The 25,917-nt window shown below is 46.1% G+C and overlaps 1 protein-coding gene across 2 annotated transcripts in view; it reads right to left on the bottom strand.

Annotated features, from left to right (window-relative positions):
* Positions 1-25,917, bottom strand: part of tsnare1 (T-SNARE Domain Containing 1) — a 1,154,852-nt gene that overhangs the window by 416,018 nt on the left and 712,917 nt on the right. For both annotated transcript variants that reach the window (XM_072468282.1, XM_072468283.1), the window contains exon 5: positions 3,603-3,693. In XM_072468282.1, the coding sequence (XP_072324383.1) occupies positions 3,603-3,693 (91 nt within the window). The remainder of the gene's footprint in view (positions 1-3,602; positions 3,694-25,917) is intronic.

Genomic DNA, 25,917 nt, shown 5'->3' with positions numbered 1-25,917 from the left:
TCTCCAAGGAAGGGGAGACTGTTACGTAATTGGTTGAGAGACATTGCAATTAGTTGTCTCATTTATGTTAAGTATCCATTAATTGACACTGATATGTAAAGGGGCTTCAGTTGGCCTCTGTCAGGTGGTGTGTTGTTAAGAGTTTTGTGAAGAGGCTGAGGAAGTGAAATAAATGGTGTTTGGTGAAAAGGAACAAGAACTTTAGACTCTTCATATCACAGCAACTAAAACGGCTAACAGGTGTGCACATCCAGCAGGAAAAGAGAATCCCAACGGCCATGGAATTCTGGCCCAGTTAGGGAGGGAGTTCCAGGATTTTGACCCAGGGACAGTGATGATCGGCACTATATTTCCAAGTCAGGATGGTGAGGGACTTGGAGGAGAACATTCAGCTTGTGGTGTTCCAATGCATTTGCTGCTCTTATTATTCTAGGTGGCAGAGGTCAATAGTCTGTAACGTGCATCGGAAGAGTCTTGGAGCAATGCATCTTGTCGATGGTACTTACTGCTGCCACTGTGCATCCGTTATGGAGGGAAATAATGTTTGTGGATAGGGTGCCAATCAATAGGCTGTTTTGTCCTGGATGATGACAGCCGTCTTCAGGTGATGTTGGAGCTGCACTCATCCAGGAAAGTGAGAAAGTTCCCATCACACTACTGATTTACGCTTTGTAGATGGTGGACAGGCTTTGGAAAATCAGGAGATGAGGGCCATGCTGCAGAATTCCCAACCTCTGACCTGTTCATGTAGCCACAGTATTTATGTTGCTAGTCCAGTTCAGTTTTTCGTCAATGATAACCTCATTGCCTACTACAATGCAGTTGAAGCCCTGCACCATGGATCTCATGCCCTCAGCCATAGAGGCCATGAACTGAGGCATGGTGGTGACAACTCCGGCCATGGAGTGCACGACCTGCACCAGGGTCTGCACTGCATATATCACCCTCGCCGTGATGGCCTTGCGTGTTGCATTGACAGTACGGTCAGAAAGCAATTGTACTCCTCCAGTCAGCCTTACAGCCGGAGTATGAATGTCATCCCTTCCTGATGATCGCGCCTCTGCCGTTGCAGTCCAAGCAGCTCTGGGACAACTGGACCGAGAGGCACATCATCGGTCAGGAGCTCAGCAGTGTCCTGGGCTCTGGAATCCCCTTTTGTGCCGGATATCTGGGACGCCCCCGCTTCCACCTGCTGTGGATCACCAGTGAGTGATCCAGAAACCTGCCTACTACTCAATCCCATCAAGATGTGGGTATCTGCGTTGATGGAGGGTGCGGGTTGACAGATGTGACGCTTCCTCAGTGGTTATGTCCGAGAGCTCTCACTCGCAGCTGCTCAGGTCTGTGGTTTACAGGGGGTGTGAGAATGATCCGGGCTGTTCTCCTGATCACCCTCCAAGGAAAGGGAGAGGGCATTTGTACCTCACGGGGTATAAATGATCGGAAATGTTTACTCACGTGAGGTTTGAGGATTGATTGTGTGTGCTTTGGGTTCTCGGTTTTGCTTGCTGCCCCCACTTCGCCGTTAGTGCAGGTGCTCCTCCCCAGCCAGTTAAAGAAGTCTTTCCTCATGGGGGATGAGGGTGCTGCAGGGGCACACATGAGGACAGTGTAGGCAGGAGTCCTCTCAGTTCAGTTGGTTGAATATTGGCATGCATGGGACTGGAGTGGAAGTGGGGATGTGAGGAGCATAGTTGAGGCTGGGGGCAGGAAGGTGGAGGGGGGAAAATAGGACCTCGTGACAGGTGGGCAACCTGTGAAATGGCTGAATGAGATATCACTTTGGAGGTGGGCAAGGGGATGCATTGAAACACTAGAAGTAGAAAACTTACCCTGTGCGCACGGAGAAGGTCATTCATTTTTTTTTTTACGGCACTGCTGCCCAGTTCTCGTCGACACTCAGCTGGCACTGAGTAATGCCGCAATACACTCCCAGGTGGGGGTGGTCACTTTTGTTTAAGAGGCTCAAAATTCCTTGAGAAATCCTGCCATTCACTCCGTTTTCCTCACCTGCACTGACCCTTGGCCATTTTCTGGTAAGGTTCTGTCAATGGACCTTGACTGGTTCAGTTTGTGAGAGGAGTCGTGAATGATGTTCCACAAGGACCAGTAGACAAAATGGGACGAGAGCACTCGGGTATCGGTTCAGCAAGATGAGAAAGATGGAGTGGGAGTGTCAGCAGGAGAAGGAGGAGGTCCACATGGGAGGAAGTCAGGAGAAACGGCTGGACCAGCCTACCTTCATCCTGCATTGTGGGTTGTTGATTTGGCGTGCTTGGCCATGGTCCCCAGCAAAATAGAAGTGGATGAGGATGTCCAGAACAATTTGTCGGGAATAATTGCCCCTGGTGGCATGAACACAATGAAGGGCAAGTGAGATTGAAATGATAAACATTGAACTTGTATCCAGGGTAAAAACCAGTCAACATCCATCAGTGTAAATTCTATACAGAACAAAACAGCTGGAAATTGCCACCAGGAGAACTCAGTGCATGGTGTGCATAAAGCACGCTTCCAAATCACTGGATTGTTTGTGCCACACGCATCCTATAAGTTGCCGAAGTGGCACTGCACAGTCTCGCCCCAAAGAAAATGCTCAAGCTTGAGTCAAGAGACAAGATGCCTGTGGAACTGAAAATCCCCAATCCACATGCCTCTGGGTGAGTCAATCGAAGGTGGTCTTGCAGCTTCTTAAGGCAGCCTGGAGGCCAGAGTGCACTGGATGCTCATGTGTTTGGACACAACGATACCCACCTGCATTACTCTCTAGTCTTAAGTGGTCGTGGCACGATCAATGCATCATAATGGGAGAAATCCAGCAACTGGCAATCACCATTGACTGCAACACTGGACTGAACAATGTGAACAAACTTTGATCAGCTTGGCGAGTCTACTGATGGAGCAGCAAGGCATCCCAGCATTTTAGCCCAACCTTAACACGTGGCATCTCCCACATACCCAAGTATTTGTTGAAACATTTCTGTGTTAACAATGGCATGGGCTATTAACACATTATCACGATGAAGTAAGTGCCCAAAGAGTCTGGCCCATGCAGTAGCCAAATTCCTGGACTTCTAAAGTCGTTTTAGGTATTCCACTAGTTTATAAGCAGGGCCCCCGCCTATTGTTAATGAAATAAGCCCAATTCCACCCTTCGGTAATAAGTTTCTGGGACACTTCTGCCAGTGATTCGCAATCGAAATCCACAATTCAGTCCATTTTTGTGCAGAACGGACTAATCGGTTCGAGGAGAAGCATAGCGACTGTGGTCACCTGATCTTCTTTGGTCAGCGAACACAAAACAAAAACTACCAAAAATAATTGTGGCACATCGACCACAAAAAAACAAACGGCACAGTTGACATATTAAATGGGATTTCATTATTAATGTCTTAATAAAACCTGCATTTAAAGATTGTTAATAATTCAGCATGCAAAAGTGCAATGACTATATTAGTTAAAAATGGCTAACAGCCAAGGCGAGAAGTAATTATATTCTATATGCAAATCTTACTGGCTTTAATTTTCTGGCAATTACATTCTGGTTTCAGGAATTGTGTGCATAATATTTGAAGTTATTGTTACATTTCAGCGGCACTTACCCTGGATGATCCGCGCACTATTTCCGAGAGCTGCTTAATATACTTTGTTGAGGAGCTGATGGTTTTGTTCGTCTCCTGCTGTGTTGTGCGCCTTTGGCAAGACAGAAGGGAGGAGGAAAAAATAAATAAAATAAATGCTGTGTTTGAAATAAACCAACTGAACAAACTGTGGAAAGAACAACGATTAGAACACAATCATCATTTAGATTGAAGTGGGAATATCGCAAGACTTCACTCTGCTCTCGTAAAATTCTGATTTAAACACGCTCCTGAAGCGATTTGAATTTTTGCTTTTGTCTCCATAAATCAAGTCAAAATATTTGGATGACATCAGCTCTGTGCAAAGCTGTGCGTTCCCCGTGTCGAAATACAAAACAGATTGCTCATGGTCATAAAGCTGGTGTTTAAATCAGCAAAACAGTTCTGGAAGAAACAAATTAAATAACTTTTCTGAAGTGAAATCTTAACTGTCTCCCATCCGGGTTGCTCCCCCAGTGCAGCCGCCAGCTTTGCCAGACATGCTACACATGAGAAAACAAACAGCTTATTTCGCCATCTATCTCTGGATATGTCTTGGCAACATCAAAACCTGTTAAACCTCATCTGTCTCTGCCAAAATACGTCCGCTACTCTAGGATAATCCTGGAAAGCAAAGATAACTTCTGACTTCGCATCTTCACCCCCCGCTCACGCTCCTCAAAACTCTTCTCTCATGACCCTCTACTCTCACCTCCAACAAGTAATAATAATAATGATCTTTATTGTCACAAGTAGGCTTATACTGCAATTAAGTTTCTGTGAAAAGCCCCTCATCACCAAATTCCGGCACCTGTTCTCCAGACGGAGAATTCAGAATGTCCAATTCACCTCACAAGCACGTCTTCCGAGACTTGTGGGAGGAAACCGGAGCACCCGGAGGAAACCCATGCAGACATGGTGAGAACGTGCTGACTCCGCACAGACAGTGACCCAAGCCAGGAATCGAACCTGGGACCCTGGCGCTGTGAAGCAACAGTGCTACCCACTGGGCTACCTTGCGAGAGACTCATGGGTTTCTTTGCCAAGAAGGTAGAGGCTATCTATTGCTTGTGTGGCTTTCTAACTTGCCCTTACCCAGAAAAACAAGAACTCCCCCCTTCCTCAGAAGAATCTCCCATCACACTATTGCTGCCCTTGTTTTATGGCATTAAATGTGTGAGATAAATTTAAGTTATAGCTGTCTATTTTTCACCTAATGTCCTTTACATTCTTTCTGACTTAATCTGACCAACAGAACTTACCACTACTCTCACAACTCGATTCCGGCTAACTATTCTGCCTCCATTTGTGAACCCATGTTAGCTCATTTGATAAATGATTCTTTCTCCTCACTCACCGTCCTCTACTCTCAAATCTGTTTCCGTTTTCTCCTACAACTCATCAAATTTACCTCCCCGGTCACATTTTTGCACCTCCAGCAACACCAAAACAACTCTGACCAACATTTCAAATGGCATTCGCTGTAATTGCAGTGAATTAACTCTCCTTGACCTGTGCATCTTTAGGTATAGTCAAGTACACCATCCCCTTCCAATTCTGCTTGCTTTCTTATCTATATTTGTGAGCAAAACACTGTTACAAATAGTCTCTCATCCCACCACTACACTGAGATCTCAGGATTCCCATTGGTTCTCATCAATATACGTGATATTTTAAAAAATAATAATTTACAGGATGTGGGCATCGGTGGCACAGCCAACATTTATTGTCCATCCATAATTGCCTTAACAAAGGTATTAGTGAGCTGCATTCTTGAACCTTAGCAATCCCTGTGGTGTAGGTACACCCACAGTGCTGTTAGGGAGTGAGTTCCAGCATTTTGACTCCGCATCAGTGAAGGAACGGCGATATATTCCCAAGCCAGAATGGTCAATTGCTTGGAGGGGAACCTCCAGGTGGTGGTGCTCCTATGCACCTGCTGCCCTTGTCCATCTAGTTGGGCTTGGAGCTGCCTAAGGAGCTTTGGTGAGTTTCTGAAGTGCATCTTGTAGATGATACACACTTGTCACTATTCATCGGTGGTAGAGGGAATGAATATTATGTGGAAGGTATACCAATCAAGTGGGCTTTGTCCAAGATGGCAACAAGCATCTTGAGTGTTGTTGGAGCTCCAGTCATCCAAGCAAGTGCACAGAATTCCATCACACTCAACCTTTTGGAGAGTCAGGATGTGAGTTACTCACCACAGGAATCCTGGCCTATGATCTGCACATGTAGCCACAGTATTTATATGGCTGGTCAAGTTAATTTTCTGGTCAATGGTAACACCAGGTTGTTGATAGTGGCATATTCAGTGATAGTAACGCCACTGAAACACCACCCTAGCCATTTCATGTTCATGACCAAATATTATGCGGATGTTCTGGTCACTGAAAAATTAATAGTGCTTGCCATTGACCTTGAAGAAAGCTGCCCACAAAAATGTAGCAATCTCTGCAGTACATGTTCCCCTTTCCCACTTGCAGTTTAGATCAGCTGCCAAATCAAGGAAATCTTCAGACATGCAGCAATAGTGATGCCAGTGTGGAGAGAAAGCAGCCAATCACATTGACATATTCTCACAGTCAGCAGACCAGGAAGTTAAAAACACTGATTTGCATCATATCAATTTAAATTCGCCAAAAGCAAACTGAATTATTACATTTGGGTTGCGATTAAAGTCAAAATATCATAACGTTTAAAAATATAAAATATGGATTTTTATCATCACGACGGACTCACTTGACATTGCACAATATAAAATTATCTTATGAGACCCAATGAGTGTGTTCAGCAGTAATCTTAAAGTGAGAATATCTTTATAGACTCAGTTATGTCATTTTCAACAAGGTATAACTTTTTCAAGTGTTTTTCAAGAGACACTAACAATGCAATTGTGGATGCTTCCATCCATGTTCTGATTGCGCAAGGGTTTCACTCTGGAGAGGAATTCAACAGAGGTGCATCCTCTGGAGAAACACTGCCAGAAACCTCTGGATTTTATGGTCATTGCACAGATTTTCAGTCTCTTGAAGATGCAGTCAATTTCGGTGTAGTAATGATGGCGGGTGCTTACAGTTCCACCATCATTACCACCAGAAAATCCAGACCTTACATCCCACACTAAGCCATTGGCCATAAATATGCTATTACATCCCAAGCTGATAAATAAGATTGGCTAACTCTTCAATACAAAGGCCCTGATTTTCGCCACAATGGAGGGTATGGCCAACATTTCTAAGCCCCGACCCCGAATCTGGCATTTCCCATCTTCGCAGGGGTGGGACTGGAGTCTGGCCTGGGTTCATGCATGCTTGATTCGCGGTGGCAATTGGCCATTTAAATCAGAAGCTGCCTCCATTGAAGTGGGATTTTTTTGGAAGAACAGCAGTGTGTAATCTAGAGTATGCAGATCATAACAGGTAAGAGGAGACCTAAATTTGATAAATGTGTTTGGATAGACAGGATATTCCTTTGGATAGGGTCCCAATTCACATTTGGGAGTGGTATATGATGCTTTGGAGAGTTAAGGCACCCTTTGCGAGGGGCAACGCACTCTTTGGGATTGTTAAAGCAAATATTCTTATGCACCAATCGGGCACAAAATTACTGGAATTGTCAAGCTGTCAATGAGTTGACGAGCTGTTAGGGAACTGCTAAAGAGCTGTACAGCTGCTGAGAAACTATTCAAGAGCTGTCAAGGAACTGTTCAAGAGCTGTCCCTCTGTCAAGGAACTATTCAAGAACTGTCCAGTTGCTAAGTCACTGTTTAAGTGTGGTCACGGAACTGTCCAGCTGTCATGGAAATGTTAACGAACTGTCCAGCTTTCAAGGAAATGTTAAGGAACAGTCCAGCTGCCAGGAAGCATCAAAGCTGACAAAAAACTGTCCAAGGACACAGGTTGAGTTGGCATGGAGAGGGCATGGGTAGAGATGTTGGGGGAAATGTTGGCATGAGTTTGTTAATACATTGGTATTGGGGTAAGGGGCAATGAAATTGGGTGGAATGGCACTAACTTGGAAAAGTGGATATGGGTCCATGGAGGTGGGTAGAGGGACAAAATTGTAAAGCTGGTAAGGGGGTAGATCGGAACTAAGTTGGCATGGGGTATGGAGCCCATGGAAGGTGGTCAGCATGTTTGGGGTACAGGATGTTTGTGGGAGGTTAGGGCTGGAGGAATGTATTTTGACTCATCATCATTTTTTTATTTATTTGAGCAGAGCACAGCGGCAGCCTTACACCCTGCCCACTTCTGCACCCAACGGCCTGCACAATCATTCCAGGGTCACCCGTCCAGCCTTCCATTTCAGCTCAGACACCCCTCTCCTCATACCGAAAATACAACCTGTGGGCTGACATTTTTGAAGCTCGGGGTCACCAGGAAACCCCCAAGTTGACAAACCTGACCCAGGAAGCAAATTCTGGGGCAAGAACTTACTTTCATCTCTGAATCTCCACCACACCGTAACTCAATTCTTTTGCTGCTGAAACCCTCATTTATGCCTCTGGCACCTCCAGACCAGCCTACTTCACACCCAATTCTGCTTCTCCATTATCCATGTCATTATTTTTTATTGTTACACAGGATATGGGCATCGCTGGCTCAGATCGTATTTGCCCTTCGTCATCACGGATCTACATTGTTTCTCGGTACACAACGCATCAAATTTAAAATTGGGTGCAACAATAGCAACTTCTTTGCCATGACCAATATTGTTTTGATTCGTTCATGGAGTGTAAGGTAGGAAGCCGGAGAGTAGAGAGTTCTCCATGAATTCCCATTGACCTCACATGTATTGGGCTCCTTCTTATCACAATCAGTCAAATGCTCCATTGATGTCATGGGTAGGCTATCTCACCTCCCTCGTGGAATTCATCTTGTGTCCACGTTTAGGCCAAAGCTGTAATGTGGTCTGTAGCTGAATGGTCCTGACTGACCCCAAACAGTGCATCAGTGAGCAGATTATTGATATCTGCCATTACTTTGCTGATGATTGAGGATAAACTGATGGGTGCTTGCATTTTGTGGACAGGATGCACCTGGGAAATATATCCCAATTGTCTGTTGTTGTACTATTCTCTTCTTTCATGGGATGTGGGCATTCATGCCTGGGCCAACTTTTATTGCAGATCCCGAATTGACTTTGAGACCACCGCCTTCAGTGTATGTATACCCAGGGTGCTCTAAGGGTGAGAATTCCAGGACTTTGACCATGTGACAGCGAAGTAGCGGCAGAATCGTTTCCAGGGGGCAGTACAGTGGGACAGTGGTTAGCACTGCTGCCTGGCAGTTTCAGGGACCCGACTTCAATTGCGGCCGTGGGTGACTGTGTGGAGTTTGCATGTTCTCCCTGTGTTTGTGCGGATTTCCTCCGGGTGCTCTGATTTCCGCCCACAGTCCAAAGATGTGCAGGTTAGTTGGATTGATCATACTAAATTGCCTCTTGGTTATGTTATTCTCCAATTCTGAATAACGACTGTAGAATCACAGTTAACACAAACACTTTATTTAAAGGGTTTGTTCTGCTTCCAGAGCTCAACTAGATGTAAAACAGTCAAGAGGTATCACCAGTGAAACTAAGGTAAACTGCCTATGCTAAGCTATCCCTGTGTGCTGCTGCTCACTACCTCTGTGCTTCTAAAAGAGGCTGATCCTGCCTTGGGCTCAACCCTTTATACCCTTCCCTGATGCTCCCTCTAGTGATGCTGTGGCTGTCACATCTGTGCTGCAATCCCTGGTGTATGTGCAGATGTATGTACAGATGTACAGATCACTACATTGGTGTCCAAAGGTAGGTGAGGTTTCAAGAAAGTGGGCCAAGATAGGGTGCTCCTTGAAAAAAGGTTTATGCAGACTCGATGGGCCAAATGGCCTCCTTCTCCGCTGTAGGAATTCTAAGTCAGGATGTGGTGCGTTTGAACTGGAAACGTGAACTGCAGACAGCTTAGTTAGTGATGTGGTACGTTCTGGAGCACAAATCCTCAGTCAAGATATTGTTGGGGCCCATAGCCACTGCTGAATCCACTGGGCCCAGCTAATTCAGAATATCAATTGAGTGAATTATGTTGACTGAAGACTTGCTCTGAATTTGGTCAGTCGTTACTGAGGATCTGTTGTTATTGAGGCTGGGAATCTTCATGGAGCTTCCGCATCACCTTATTTATTATCTGTGCAACACCATTCACAACTGGACTTGATAATAATCTTTATTGTCACAAGTAGGCTTTCCTTCTCACTGCAATGAAGTTACTGTGAAAAGCCCCTAGTCGCCACATTCTGGCGCCTATTCGGTTACACAGAGGGAGAATTCAGAATTCTCAGCTGGTACAGGAATTAAACCTACGCTTCTGGCCCTGTTCTGCATCACAAACCAGGGACGGGACTCTCCGCAATCGGCGCGATGTCTGCCGACCGGCGCCAAAAACGGCGTGAATCAGTCCGGCATCGCGCCGCCCCAAAGGTGCGGAATTCTCCGCATCTTGAGGGGCCGAGCCCTCACCTTGAGGGGCTAGGTCCGCGCCGGACTGATTTCCGCCCCGCCAGCTGGCGGGAAAGGCCTTTGGTGCCCCGCCAGCTGCGCGGAAATAACTTTGCCATGCGGCGCATGCGCGGGAGCGTCAGCGGCCGCTCACGGCATCCCCGCGCATGCGCAGTGGAGGGGGTCTCTTTCGCCTCCACCATAGTGGAGACCATGGCGAAGGCGGAAGGAAAAGAGTGCCCCCATGGCACAGGCCCGCCCGCTGATCGGTGGGCCCCGATCGCGGGCCAGGCCACCGTGGGGGCACCCCCCGGGGCCAGTTCACCCCGCATACCCCCCAGGACCCCGGAGCCCGCCCGCGCCGCCTTGTCCCGCCGGTAAGAGAGGTGGTTTGATTCTCGCCGGTGGGAAAGGCATTCCAGCAGCGGGACTTCGGCCCATCGCGGGCCGGAGAATCGCCGGGGGGGGGGGGCCCACCAACCGGCGCGGCGCGATTCCCATCCCCGCCGAATATCCGGTGCTGGAGAATTCAGCAACCAGCGGGGGCGGGATTCACGCCAGCCCCCGGCGATTCTCCGACCTGGCGGGGGGTCGGAGAATCCCGCCCCAGCTGTCTAGCCCACTAAACCAGCTTCTGACTGCAGAGCATTTGTCTGTGACTTTTTGGTTGCAGGATCGTTTAGCTCTGTCTGTGGCACGTTGCTTCCATGATCGACCAAACATGAGCTGCTGTATAGCAGCTTCATAAGGTTGGCACCCCATTTTGTGGTATGCCTGGTATTTCTCCTGACATGATCTCCTGCATTCCTCAATGAACCAAGGTTGTCCCACTGGCTTGATGGTAATGAGAGGTATTCTGGGCCATGAGGTTACAGATTGTGGTGGAATACAGATACCTTGCTGTTGATATCTCGCTGTTGATGTCTCACAGTGGTTCACTAATACCCAGTTTTGTTCTGCTAGATCTGCTGTAGGTAGGAAGGAAATACCCAGAGATGATGATGGATGAATCTGGTTCAAACCTGGCTGAAAGTTAGGATTTTATGAGAATGCCCATGTGAAGCTCTTACTCAACTTGTCTCTGGTACATCTCTCTCAGTTTGGGTTCAAGAAGGATTGGTCATGTTGTGTTTATTGTTTCCTGGAACAATTTTGATATAGATGAATTGCTTGCTAGGTATTCCAGAGGGGTAATTAAGAGTCCCCATATTTCTGTGCTGGAATAGTATGGGCGATAGATTCCCAACTTTTAAACAACATTAATGAATCTCCTTGTTTTTTAAAAAATGACAACACAGTGATTATATAGTTAATATACTTACTTAATTAATGGAATTTAAATTTCCCAGCTGCCATGTGTCTTGATATCATTAGCCCTGGCCTCTGGATTAGCAGGCCAATGATGTAACCATCATGCCACCATACCCTATCTAATTATGCAAGTCACCATCTCAACAAGCAATATAAATGGAGCATTTCCTTGGTGGTTAGCACTGTTGCTTCACAGCGCCAGGTCCCAGGTTTGATTCCTGCTTGGGTCACTGTCTGTGGGGAGTCTGCACGCTCTCCCCGTGTCTGCATGGGTTTTGTCCGGGCGCACCAGTTTTCTCCCACATGTCCTGAAAGACGTGCTTGTTAGGTGAATTGGACATTCTGAATTCTCTCTCTGTGTGCCCGAATACGCACCGGAGTGTGGAGACCAGGGGATTTTCACAGGAACTTCATTGCAGTGTTAATGCAAGCCTTCTTGTGACAATTATTATAAATCAACTTGTGTGTAATTGTCTGACTGAGTCGTGGTTACAAAGCGTATGATATGAAATCTGAGCTTTCAAAATAGAGTACAAAAAACAAGAAGTTTCGCTTAACCTGTATAAAGTAGTCTGCCCCCACTGTGACGATGGTAGAACAGCCTGACCCCACAGTGATTATGGTTCCCAATTCTGCGAACACACAGGATGTCGAGGGTTAAAGGCAGTGTGGGGAGGAGGGTTGTGCGGGGGTCGTGAATAAGGTGCATGGAAACAGGGAAAGCACCAGATCCCATGATTTCTCTCCCTGGCCCTGACTAACGTTATGTCGATTACATTCCTCAGAAAAGTAACTATACAAATACCCGGCTATGAAGGTTATATGAACAATGATTGTTGAACTCCTTTTATTCACAGGCAGTCTGTAGTCTAGAGCACAGTGATGATGTGTGGCTGCTTAGCTGGAGAAGTATTTAACCTCCCCTTGTCTCATTAAGGCCACTGCTCATCTCCAGGATGTGGGACACCTGCACAAGTGGATATGACAACAAGTCATGATGTTACCGAGCAACAGCTCTTTTGATTTCTTGCAAGTCTTTGACGTCGACCCAGTGGTTTAGAGGTTGTTGAGGGCAAAGGGCTCAGCAAGAAATGACTATTTTTCTTTCCAGTTTTATGGGGAATATTTCAAGAAGGCTTGTCATTCCCATTCCTTGCATTCCCGGTGTTATTAAACACAAAACTTATCTCTGTTGAGGTCCAGTATGTTAATTTTCGAACTATGGGACTCGCCTTTCCTCATGTTTCCTGCTGTGTTGTATTCCTGTAGCTTTTGTTCTCTGTCCACCACTCCTCCAGTGTGTCCCTCAAACATTTTCCCGCCTGTGCTCCTGCCATGCCTCATTCTTCGGAACATAGGAACAGAAGGAGGTTGTTCAGCCCCTCAAGCATTCACTCCCATTCACTTAGCTCGTGGCTGACCTGTACCTCAACAGTTTTTACCAACCTTTGTTCCATTTCGCTGTATCCCCTTATTGATCTGAAGCTTCAATTGATCCAGATTTAATAGCTTTTTGGGTAAGTGATCCAGATTACTAATACCGTTTGTGTGAAGAAATGGTTTGCCAAGTCAAATCGTTACTCTTTACTTACTCAATCGAATCTTTTCAATCATTTTAACTGCTTCGACTAGACCTGTCGTCAAACTTTGAAAGGTAATTCAGGTCAGGTTTACATAACCTTCCCTCATAATTTACCCTTTAGGCCCTGGTATCATTTAGATAAAAAATTAACGAAAATCCTTCTCAGGACTTTCTCTCTTTTCTGATGTGTGATGTCCGCAGACACACTTCAGACACCAGGTCGCAGCTGAGCCATACAAAGAGAAGTCAACCATCGTATATGAAAGTAGATTGGGCAACATACACCACACACAATCACACTTTCTCTCTCCTGTGCTAACCACTGTGCTGTTGGGCAGCATGGTAGCACAGTGGTTAGCACTGTTGCTTCACAGCTCCAGGGTCCCAGGTTCAATTGCCGGCTTGGGTCACTGTCTGTGCGGAGTCTGCACATTCTCCTCGTGTCTGCGAGGGTTTCCTCCGGGTGCTCCGGTTTCCTCCCACAGTCCAAAGACATGCAGGTTAGGTGGATTGGCCAGATTAAATTGCCCTTAGTGTCCAAAAAGGTTTGGTGGGGTACTGGGTTACGGGGATAAGTTGGAAGTGTGGGCTTAAATGGGGTGCTCTGTCAAAGGGCCGGTGCAGACTCGATGGGCTGAATGGCCTCCTTCTGCACTGTAAATTCTATGATTCTATGATCCACACCATACACTACAGATATACATACTCGCTCACTCCACAATATACACCATGCACACTCTCCACACCATGCACATTCTCCGCACAACATACACCACACACACACTCCCCACAACATACACCACACACACACTTGCCCTTGAGAAGATGGTGGTGAGCTGCCTCCTTGAGCCGCTGCAGTCCACATGGTGTAGGTATACTCATGGTGCTGTTAGGGAGAGAGTTCCAGGATTTTGACCCAGTGATAATTTAGTTTCAAGTCAGGATAGTTAGTGGTCTGGTGGGGAACGTCCAGATGGTAGTCTTCCCAGGTATCTGCTGCTCTTGGCCTTCTAGATGGTCTGGTCATGGGTTTGGAAGGCGCTTGATGAGTTCCAGCATTGCATCTTGTAGATATTATACATTGCTGCCACTGCTCATCGGTGGTGGAAGGAGTGAATATTTGTGGATGGGGTGCCAAACATGAGGGCTACTTTGTGCTGGATGGTGTCACATTCTTGAGTGTTGTTGGAGCTGCACTCATTCAGGCAGGGGAGAGTATTCCATGACACTCCTGACTTGTGCCTTGTAGATTGTGGAAAGGCTTTGAAGAGTTGGGAGGTAAGTTATTTGTTTTAGGATTCCCAGAATCATAGAATCCCTGCAGTGCAGAAGGAGGTCATTTGGGCCATCGAGTCTGCACCAACCCTCCAAAAGAGCCACGCAGGCCCATGCCTCCGCCCTGTGTGTGTGATTGTGCGTGTGTGTGATTGTGCGTGTGTGTGTGTGATTGTGCGTGTGTGTGTGTGATTGTGCATGTGTGTGTGTGATTGTGCGTGTGTGTGATTGTGCGTGTGTGTGTGATTGTGCGTGTGTGTGTGTGATTGTGCGTGTGTGTGTGTGATTGTGCGTGTGTGTGCGTGATTGTGCGTGGGTGGGTGTGATTGTGCGTGGGTGTGTGTGATGGTGCGTGGGTGTGTGTGATTGTGCGTGGGTGTGTGTGATTGTGCGTGAGTGTGTGTGATTGTGCGTGCGTGCGTGCGTGTGATTGTGCGTGCGTGTGATTGTGCGCGCGTGTGATTGTGCGCGCGTGTGATTGTGCGCGCGTGTGATTGTGCGCGCGTGTGATTGTGCACGCGTGTGATTGTGTGCATGTGTGTGTCTGGATCACTCCCAGTCTTGGGGGTTTCTCTCTCTCCCCCTCTATCACACACTCACCGTCTCTCTCACTCATTCACATTTGATGAGATTCTGCTGCATATCTACATTATTCTGTTGAGTAAAAATACTTTGCTTCTAATCTCTCGTCTTGCTTGAGGCATGGCAATTTCTCCAGTGTTCCAGTCCTCCCTTTCTGCAATCACAGTTTAACTTAAATAACCTGCTTACATCCACATTATTCATGCCTTTCAGCAATTTAAAGATCTGGATCACGTCCCTCTCAATCTTATACTCTCCAATGAGTATAAATTCAATTCAGCCAGCCTATCTTCACAACTTAGTGCTTCAAGTCCAGAAATAATCATTTTCACTTTTCTCTGAACGTTTGCCAATTCATCAACATACTTCTGAAGGCAAAATGCTCACAATTGAACACAGCAGTTCAAATGTGGTCATATCAATTCAGTTATACATTTAAAACGCTTATAATCAAGCACTCTCCAGATGCATCTCAATACTTGATTAGCTCAGCTGTAAGGAGTCTTGATTCAATTGGAATAAAAGGCAGGAAATGTTGGAAATACTCTGCAGGTCTGACAGCGTTGGCGAAGAGAGTATTTGAACGAACCTTTCAGGTCGATGACCTTTCATCGGAAATAGAAAGAATGAGACACACAACGGGGTCAAATTAGGTACAGAGCTTTCCAGCTTTTCATGCTGGCGGGATCTTCCAACAGCACTGATGTGAATGGAGGTTTCAAAGACTCGCCGACAGTTCCTGGGAAATTTCTACCTGAGAGAGGGTGCGGGGCAAAAAAAAAAATAGGGAACATCTATGATTGGGTGGAAACCAGGAGAGATAGAATGCGAATGGGGTGATGCTGAAAGGTAAAAGATGATGATAATGGGACATGGAAAGATGGGCCGAGAGAAGGTGAAAAGTTAGCGGTCATCATATACACCAGTACATAATGGAGCAGACACACACTAATGGACACACGGCAAGACCAATCAACACACACAACACCACAGCCAACCACCAGTTAGAGCACACTCACTATAAAGACAGAGGGCATCAGTTTTCCCACTCATTCGGGATGCAGCCTCTCAGAAGGACAGAGCTTACAGCTTACAGCACAGATCTTCACCATGGGCTGAATGCATAGACTGGTTAGGACAGGCATAGGTCTTTAGGTTAATCTAACATTGTGTTAACCCACAGTGAAAGTATGTTCAACAGTTTCTAGCTTAATAAAATAGTGTTGTACTATTTTAAGTGTTGGTGGCCTGTATGTTTTCCACGGATCCAGAGCACCCAACACATCAGTAGGTACGAACCAAAAAAATTGGACCTGATTATAATTCTGAAATTGTTCACCTGAAGGTTGCCAAGTGCCCAGTTGAAAGAAGAGGTTACATTCCTCAAGTTTAGTGGAGCTTCCTTGTAACAGAGTAGGAGGCAGTGAGATCGGAGAACAAAATTGATCTGGAAAGAGCAAAAGAAATAGGAACAGGAGTAGACCGTTCAGCCCCTCGAGCCGGCACTGATAATCCTCTGGCCCACTTTCCTGCCCTTTCTCCAGAACACTTGGCTCCTTTCCTGATCAAGTATCAATCTATTTCAGCCTTAAACATATACACGGAGTCTGTACCCACAGCTCCCTATGGCAAGGAATTGCAAGGGATTCCAACACTCAGGAGAAATTCCTCCTCATGTCAGTCTTAAATTTGCACCCGTTTATTCTGAGACTATGCTCTCTGGCTCTAGACTCTCCCATGAGGGGGAAACATCCTCTCAGAAATTACCCTGTCAAGTCCCTTAAGAATCATACATGTTGCAATTAGATCCCCCTTTATTTTTCTAATTTCCAATGAGTAGAGTTCCAACCTCTGAATCATAAGACAATCTCTCCATGCTAGGAATCATCCTCGTGAACCTTCTCTGAACCGCCTCCAATTAAATAATACATTTTCTGAAATAAGGGGACCAAAACTGCTCACAGTACTCCAGATGTTGCACCAAGACTCTCCTACTCTTATATTCCAACCACCTTGAAATAAGTGCCAACATTTCATGAGAATCCATAGTAATACTACAGCGCAGGAGGAAGTAATTTGGCCCATAAAGTCTGCACCAACCCACTGAAAGAGCCCACTACCCTGCCCTATCCTTGTAACCCCACCTAACCTACACACGGACACTCTGGGGCAATTTATCGTAGAATCCCTGCAGTGCAGAAGGAAGCCATTCGGTCCATCAAGTCTGCACCGACCCTTTGAATGAGCTTCCTATTTACACTCTCCCATCCACCCCACCCTATCCCTGTAACCCTATAACCTAACCTGCACATCCCTGGGAACTAAGGGGCAATTTCCCCCTCGCCCATACATTTTTGGACTGTGGGAGGAAACCCACACAGACACTGGGAGAATGAATAAAATCCACAGAGACAATAACCCAAGGTTGGAACTGGACACGGGTCCCTGGTGCTGTGAAGCGGCACTGCTAACCACAATGTCACCGTGCCACCCTGGTTGCCTGCTGCACCTGTGAGCTAGCTTTCTGTGTTTCGTGCACAAGTACCTCCAAGTCCCTTTGTGTTCCATATTTCTCCAGTTTTTCTCCATTTACATAATACTGTTCTTTTGTTCTCCCTTCCAACATGATCAATTTCACATTTTCCCACATTATACTCCCACTTGTCAACCTTTTGCCCACTTACTCAACCTATTAATATTAATCTTTGCAAACTGTGTATCCCTCTCGCAACCTTTCTTTCCACCTATTTTTGCGTCACAATCTGTATTTGATCTCTCCAGTTTAGAAAAGGCTGCATTATGAGCAGTGAATACAATGTACAAAACTAAAATAAGTACTAGGACATCTCCATTTCACTTGAAATGGGAGTTTGAGGTCTTGGATAGTGAGAGGGCAAGAGGCAAGAGATCAGTTGTAGCATTTCCCGTGTCTGTATCTGAAGGTGCTATGGGAGTATTTGGGGTGACGTAGGAAGAGACCAGGGTATCGCAGGAGGGCAACAGTCCCTTCTGAATGTCGATAGGAGTGGTGAAAGGAGGATATGTTTGGCCGTGGAAGAAATGGCAAAGGATGAACTGTGGGAGCGGGAAGCTGATAGGGTAGAAGGTGAGGACAAGGATAGAAGGTTAGGTCAGAGGGAGGAGCCCTTTTGTAATTCTGCAGTTCTGGGTGGGAGAGAACAAATTAAGAGCAGGTGCCAGAAATGGGAAGGGGCCCATCAATGAAAATGAAATGAAATGAAATGAAAAATGAAAATCACTTATTGTCACAAGTAGGCTTCAATGAAGTTACTGTGAAAAGCCCCAAGTCGCCACATTCCGACGCCTGTTCGGGGAGGCTGTTACGGGAATTGAACCGTGCTGCTGGCCTGCCTTGGTCTGCTTTCAAAGCCAGCGATTTAGCCCTGTGCTAAACAGCCCCTGTGGAGAGGAATTCTTGGTTGAGGGTTGAGGGAGAAGTGCTGGTGTAGAAAATGGCATCACCAGAACAGGCATGACAAAGTGAGGGAAACTGGGAGAATGGAATAGTCATTACAAGAAACAAGGAGACAGTGCACTGAATCTTAGATTTGAATACAGCTACGATGTTGGGGTTAAGATGCCAATCGACTGTAAAAGAAAACCACAGCTTGAGTAGCAGTCTACCAGGTCACATATCCGGCTTCCTGTGTTGGACTGCTGGAATATTATCTGGGCAATTTGTAAGTTTGAAGGACCTCACCAGTCTCAGTGATATTTGGACTTTTAAAGTCACAAAGGTAAGGGTAGATAAGAGAGAGCCCAATTGGCTGAACTAAATAATTCCCCCCTTTAACTGTTCAAATTTAATAACAAGATCCCATAAACCAGAAACCCCTTTTCAAAGGTGTGGCCCAGCACATAGCACTCAAGACCTGGTCTGGATATTCTTGTTTCCTGTCCAAAACAGGTTTGAATTCCTTCCAGAAAACAATTATTTATTTTAAGTTATCAACTAATCTGGAAACAGCTTTTAAACTGAAGTTAGAGAGACAAGCCAAGATACTTCTCCTTCTGAGTACAGCAGCCAAATGTGAAAACGAAAGCAACAAAACGCAGAGCCAACAAAACAGCCCCAAACCAAAGCAAAAGTGAAACCAACCCCCAGTGCCACAGCCCAGCTCCACCCACACAATGACATCACTGAAGCCATGTGATAAGACAACAACATTTTTTAAAGGAACACTCCCATGACAATGCTTAAAGATCTATTGTTGGATCTATGAACCTCAATGTTCAATATCACTTGGAAGAAGCATGGAGGGCAAATGGGCACAAACCGTAGTCTGGTTGAGGGACTTTTAACACCCATCATCAAGAGTGACTCAATAGTGCCGCTGCAGACCAGGCTGGATGAGTACAGAAATACATAGCTGCCAGAGTGGACCTGCGGCAATTGGTGACAGAACCAACAAGAGGGAAAAACTTACCTGGCCTCGCCCTCACCAATCAAGCATAAATGTTTAACTAAGATCTAACCTTCTTGTTCAGATGGACATGACAATTTCCATGGCACAATTTTAAAAAGAGCTAAGAAAATTCCCAGTATTATGATCAAACTGGCCCTCAAACAACACTGTTCAAAAGCTTTAGATTCACTGGGAATTTATCTTGTTGATGACACAGATTTATGTATTGCTTTGCCAGGCAGTAATCATGAAACTAGTATCAATTGTCAGAAAAACCCATCTGGTTCACAAATGTGCTTTAGGCAAGGACATCTGCTGGCTTTACCTCGCCTGGTCTACATATGACTCCAGACCCACAGCAATGTAGTTGAGTCTTAATTACCCTCTGAAATTGCCTAGCAAGCCAATCAGTTGAATCAAAACACTAGCGAAAAGATAAAAAGGAATAAGACCAGATGGACCACACAGCCTCAACACAGACAATGGAAACACCCAGCCCTGTTGACCAGTAAAAGTCCTCCTGAATAAAATATGAGAGCTTGTGCAAGAATTGGGAGAACTGTTCCACTGACTAGTCAAGCAAGAACCTGACGTAAGTCATAGTCATAGAACCATACCTTATAGATAATGTCCCATACACCACCTTCACGATGCCTGGATATAATAATAATCTTTATTGTCACAAGTAGGCTTCCATTATCACCGCAATGAAGTTACTGTGAAAAGTCCCTGTCCTATTCCAGTTGCAGGACAGACACAACTTTGGCAGCGCAATGGTGTACAGTCAAGAAAGAGGTCACCTGGGTTTGACTCTAGACATCATGTAGTCTCGTGGCATCAGGTCAAACATGGGCAAGGAACCTCCAGCTGATTATTACCTGCTGCCCTCCTCGAGTTGGTGAAACAATCCTCCATGTTGAATACTAGTTGAAAGAAGCACTGAGGGTGGAAAGGGTATAGAATGTATCTGGGAGACATCTTTAATGCCCAGCACCAATAGTGGCTCACTAGTACCACTATTGACCGAGCTAGCCATGTCCTGAAGGACATACAAGACCATAAGGCATAGGAGCAGAATTAGACCACTCGGCCCATTGAGTCTGCTCCGCCATTCAATCAAGGCTGATATTTTCTCATCCCCATTCTCCTGCCTTCTCCCCAGAACACCTGATCCCCTTATTAATCAAGAACCTATCTATCTGTCTTAAAGACAATCAGTGATTTAGCCTCCACAGCCTTCTGCGGAAAAGTGTTCCACTGATTCACCACCCTCTGGCTGAAGAAATTCCTCCTCATCTCTGTTTTAAATGGTCGTCCCTTTGGTCTAAGATGGTGTCCTCTGGTTCTAGTTTTTCTTACAAGTGGAAATATCCTCTCCACGTCCACTCTATCCAGGCCTCGCAGTATCCTGTAAGTTTCAATAAGATCCCCCCTCATCCTTCTAAACTCCAACGAGTACAGACCCAGAGTCCTCAACCATTCCTCATATGACAAGTTCTTCATTCCAGGGATCATTCTTGTGAACCTCCTCTGGACCCTTTCCAAGGCCAGCACATCCTTCCTTAGATAGGGGGCCCAAAACTGCACACAATATTCCAAATGGGGTCTGACCAGAGCCTTATGTAGCCTCAGAAGTACCTCCCTGATCTTGTATTCTAGCCCTCTTGACATGAATGTTAACTTTGCACTTGCGTCTTAACTGCCAACTGAACCTGCATGTTAACCTTAAGAGAATCATGAACAAGCACTCCCAAGTCCCTTTGTGCTTCTGATTTCCTAAGCATTTCCCCATTTAGAAAATAGTCTATGCCTAAATTCCTTCTTCCAAAGTGCATAACCTCACAATTTTCCACACTGTATTTAATTTGCCACTTCATTGCCCACTCTCCTAGCTTGGCCAAATCCTTCTGCAGCCCCCATACTTCCTCAATACTATCTGCCCCTCTACAGATCTTTGTATCGTCGGCAAACCTAGCAACAGTGCTCTCAGTTCCTTTTTCCAGATCATTAATGTATATTGTGAAAAGATGTGGTCCCAGCACAGACCCCTGAGGCACACCACTAGTCACCGGCTGCCATCCGGTAAAGATACCCCTTTATCCCCACTCTCTGCCTTCTGCCAGTCAGCCAATCCTCTATCCATTGCAGGATGTTACCCTTAACACCATGGGCTCTTAACTTATTTAACAGTCTCCTCGGCGGCACCTTGTCAAAGGCTTTCTGGAAATCTAAATAAATCACGTCCACTGGTTGTCCTTTGCCTAACTTCCTTGTTACCTCCTCGAAGAACTAACAGATTTGTAAGGCACAATCTCCCTTTGACAATATGTGCCAGACTGGGCTTGTGACAGGTGAGGGAACCAACAAGAGGGTAAAAAAACATACCGGGCCTTGTCCTCACCAATCTAAATGCTACTGATGCATTGCTCCATGACAGGGCTGGTGGGACAGGCCACCGCATTATCCTTGGGGAGACAAAGTCCCATCTTCATATTGAGAATAACCTTCATTGCATTGTATGGCACCATCACTATGCTAAATGGGATAGATTCAGAACATGTCAAGGAATAGACGTTCTGGAGAGACTGTGGACTATTAGCAGCAACAAAATTGTATTCCACTACAGCCTGCAAACTCTTGGCCTGACGTATCACTCAATTTTTCCATAATCATTGAGCCAACGGATCAACTGTTGTTCAGTGAAGGGTGCAGGACAGCATGCCAGGAACAGATGAGGCATCTACCTGGTGAAGCTTTAACCAGGACTACTGCATCCCAAACAGCGGAAACAGCATACAACAGACAATGTTAAGCAATCCCACAACTGCCATGCTACATGAAGTAGTACTTAGTAGTGGACAAATAAACAACTAACAGAAGAGGAAGTACAAATATACGGAGTCTCAATGATGGAGGAGCTCAGCACATCAGTGCAAAAGACAAGGTTGAAGCATTTGCTGCCATCTTTAGCTGAGAGTGTTGACCAGATGAACCATCTCAGCTTCAAGTCCCAAGTGTTACAGATGTCAGTCATCAGACAATTCAATTCATTCCATGTGATATTGCTAAAGGCAATGGGTCCTGAAAACATTCTAGCTACATCTTGTACTCCAGAACTTGCCACTCCTCTGGCTAAGCTGTTCCAGCACAGCTACAACACTTGCATCTAGCTGAGAATATGGAAAATTGTCTAGGTTGTCTTGAACACATCGAGCTGAGAATATGGAAAATTGTCCAGGTTGTCTTGAACACACAGAGAGGGAAAAATCCAATCCAAACAATTACCATCCATGAATTGACTCTCCGTTAACAGCAAAGTTATGGAATGTATCATTGACAGTGTCATATAAAAAATAATAATTTACAGATCGCGAACGTCGCTGGTTAGCCCAGCATTTATTGCCCATTCCTGGATGCCCTTCGAGTGGTGAGTTGCCTTCTTGAAATGCTGTAATCCTGGAGGTGTAAGCACTGTGCTGTTAGGAAGGAAATTCCATGGCTTTTGCCCCAGCGACAGCGAAGGAACGGTAATATATTTCCAAGTCAGGGTGGTGAGTAACTTTGAGGGGAACCTCCAGCTGGTGGGGTTCCCAGACATCTGCTGCACTTGTCCATCTAGATGATAGTGGTCATGGGTTTGGAAGGTGCTGCCGTAGGAACCTTGGTGAGTTACTGCAGTGCATCTTATAGATGGTACACATGGCTGCGACTGTTTGTCGATGGTGGAAGGTTTGAATGTTTGTGGAAGGGAGAACAATCAAGCGGGCTGATGTGTACTCAATGGAGTGGAGCTCGAGTGTTGTTGGAGCTACACTCATCCAGGCAAGTGGAGAGTATTCCATTATACTCCTGACCTGTGCCTTGTAGATGGTGGCAGGCTTTGTTGGGGGGTGGGGGGTGGGAATCATGAGGTGAGCTACTCGCCGTAGGATTCCTATCCTTTGACCACAGTATTAACATGGCTAGTCCAGTCCCGTTTCTGATCAATGGTTATTAAACATCACAGACAATGCAATTTTCTCACGGATGCTCAGTTTGTGTTGCGCCTGAACCACTCAGCTCCTGACCTCATTACAGACTTGATCCAAACATGAGCAAAAAAGTTGAACACAAAGGTTGGGTGAGACTAACTGTCCTTGAAATCGAGGCAGCATTTGACTGTGTGGGGCATCAGGATGTCACAGTGAGCAAAATTGAAAACAATGTAAATCATGGGGAAATCTCTCCGCTGGTTTGAGTCATACCTGGCACAAAATAGGTTGGTTGTAGATGATGGAAGCCAATCAGCTCAGTCCCAGGACATCACTGTAAAAGATCCAGGCCCATTCCTCTTCAGCAGTTTCAGTAATGACCTTCCTGCCATTATATGGTCAGACAATGACCATCTCCAACATTCAATGGCATTACCATTGCTGAATCCCCACACTATCAACATCCTGAGGGTTACCATTGACCAGAAACAGAACTGGAACAGCTATATAATAATAATAATCTTTATCATTGTCACAAGTAGGCTTAAGTTAACACTGCAATGATGTTACTGTGAAAATCCCCTAGTCGCCATACTCCGGCACCTGTTCGGGTACACTGAGGGAGAATTCAGAATGTCCAATTCACCAAACAAGCATGTAATTTGGAACATGTGGGAGGAAACCTGAGCTCCCAGAGGAAACCCACGCAGACATGGGGAGAACATGCAGCCTACACACAGACAATGACCGAAGCCGGGAATCGAACCCAGGTCCCTGGTGCTGTGAAGCATCAGTGCTAATATTAATGATGTGGCTACAAGAGCAGGTTAGAGGCAGTGAATTCTCCTGTTGGTAACTCACCTCCTGTCTCCCAAAAGTCTGTCCACTATTTGCAAGGCACCAGTCTTGATGAATTTGGCTCCAACAAGAAAGTTGGCTCCATCCAGGACAAAGCAGCATGCTTGATTGACCACCCCATCCACCACTCCACCATAGATGCAAAGTGGCTGCAGTGTGAACTATATACAAGATGCACTGCAGCAGCTCACCAAAGCTCCTTCGACATAGTGGCAAGGTTGGATTGGATTGGATTTGTTTATTGCACGTGTACCTAGGTACAGTGAAAAGTATTTTTCTGCGAGCAGCTCAACAGATCATTAAGTACATGAGAAGAAAAGGGAATAAAAGAAAATACATAATAGGGCAACACAACATATACAATGTAACTACATACGCACTGGCATCGGATGAAGCATACAGGGTGTAGTGTTAATGAGGTCAGTCCATAAGAGGGTAATTTAGGAGTCTGGTGACAGTGGGGAAGAAGCTGTTTTTGAGTCTGTTCGTGCGTGTTCTCAGACTTCTGTATCTCCTGCCCGATGGAAGAAGTTGGAAGCGTGAGTAAGCCGGGTGGGAGGGATCTTTGATTATGCTGCCCGCTTTCCCCAGGCAGCGGGAGGTGTAGATGGAGTCAATGGATGGGAGGTAGGTTCGTGTGATGGGCTGGGCGGTGTTCACGACTCTCTGAAGTTTCTTGCGGTCCTGGGCCGAGCAGTTGCCATACCAGACTGTGATGCAGCCCGATAGGATGCTTTCTATGGTGCATCTGTAAAAGTTGGTAAGGGTTAATGTGGACATGTCGAATTTCCTTAGTTTCCTGAGGAAGTATAGGCGCTGTTGTGCTTTCTTGGTGGTAGCGTCGACGTGGGTGGACCAGGACAGATTTTGGAGATGTGCACCCCTAGGAATCTGAAACTGCTAACCATCTCCACCTCAGCCCCGTTGATGCTGACAGGGGTGTGTACAGTACTTTGCTTCCTGAAGTCAATTACCAGCTCTTTAGTTTTGCTGGCATTGAGGGAGAGATTGTTGTCGCTACACCACTCCACGAGGTTCTCTATCTCCCTCCTGTATTCGGACTCGTCGTTATTCGAGATCCGGCCCATTATGGTCGTATCGTCAGCAAACTTGTAGATGGAGTTGGAACCAAGTTTTGTCATGCAGTCGTGTGTGTACAGGGAGTAGAGTAGGGGGCTAAGTACACAGCCTTGCGGGGCGCCGGTGTTGAGGACTATTGTGGAGGAGGTGTTGTTGTTCCTTCTTACGGATTGTGGTCTGTTGGTCAGAAAATCGAGGATCCAGTTGCAGAGTGGGGAGCCAAGTCCTAGGTTTTGGAGCTTTGATATGAGCTTGGCTGGGATCATGGTGTTGAAGGCGGAGCTGTAGTCAATAAATAGGAGTCTAATGTAGGAGTCCTTGTTTTTGAGATGCTCTAGGGATGAGTCTAGGGCCAGGGAAATGGTGTCTGATGTGGATCGGTAGCAGCGGTATGCGAATTGCAGTGGATCAAGGCGTTCTGGGAGTATGGAGGTGATGCGTTTCATGGTCAACCTCTCGAAGCACTTCATTACGACTGAAGTCAGGGCCACTGGTCGGTAATCATTGAGGCACGTTGCCTGGTTCTTCTTTGGTACCAGTATAATGGTGGTCTTCTTGAAGCAGGTGGGGACCTCGGAGTGGAGTAGGGACAGGTTAAAAATGTCCGCGAATACCTCTGCCAGCTGGTCCGCGCAGGCTCTGAGTGCACGACCAGGAATCCCGTCCGGGCTCCCGTCGCCATCCGAGGGTTCACTTTCAGGAAGGCCAATCTGACTTCGGAAGCTGTGATG

This window comes from Scyliorhinus torazame, chromosome 11 (genome assembly GCF_047496885.1).
Source record: "Scyliorhinus torazame isolate Kashiwa2021f chromosome 11, sScyTor2.1, whole genome shotgun sequence".
NCBI classification, from domain to species: Eukaryota; Metazoa; Chordata; class Chondrichthyes; order Carcharhiniformes; family Scyliorhinidae; genus Scyliorhinus; species Scyliorhinus torazame.
The sequence above is the reverse complement of the archived record's forward strand: the minus strand, read 5'-3'. Positions and strand labels throughout refer to the sequence as shown.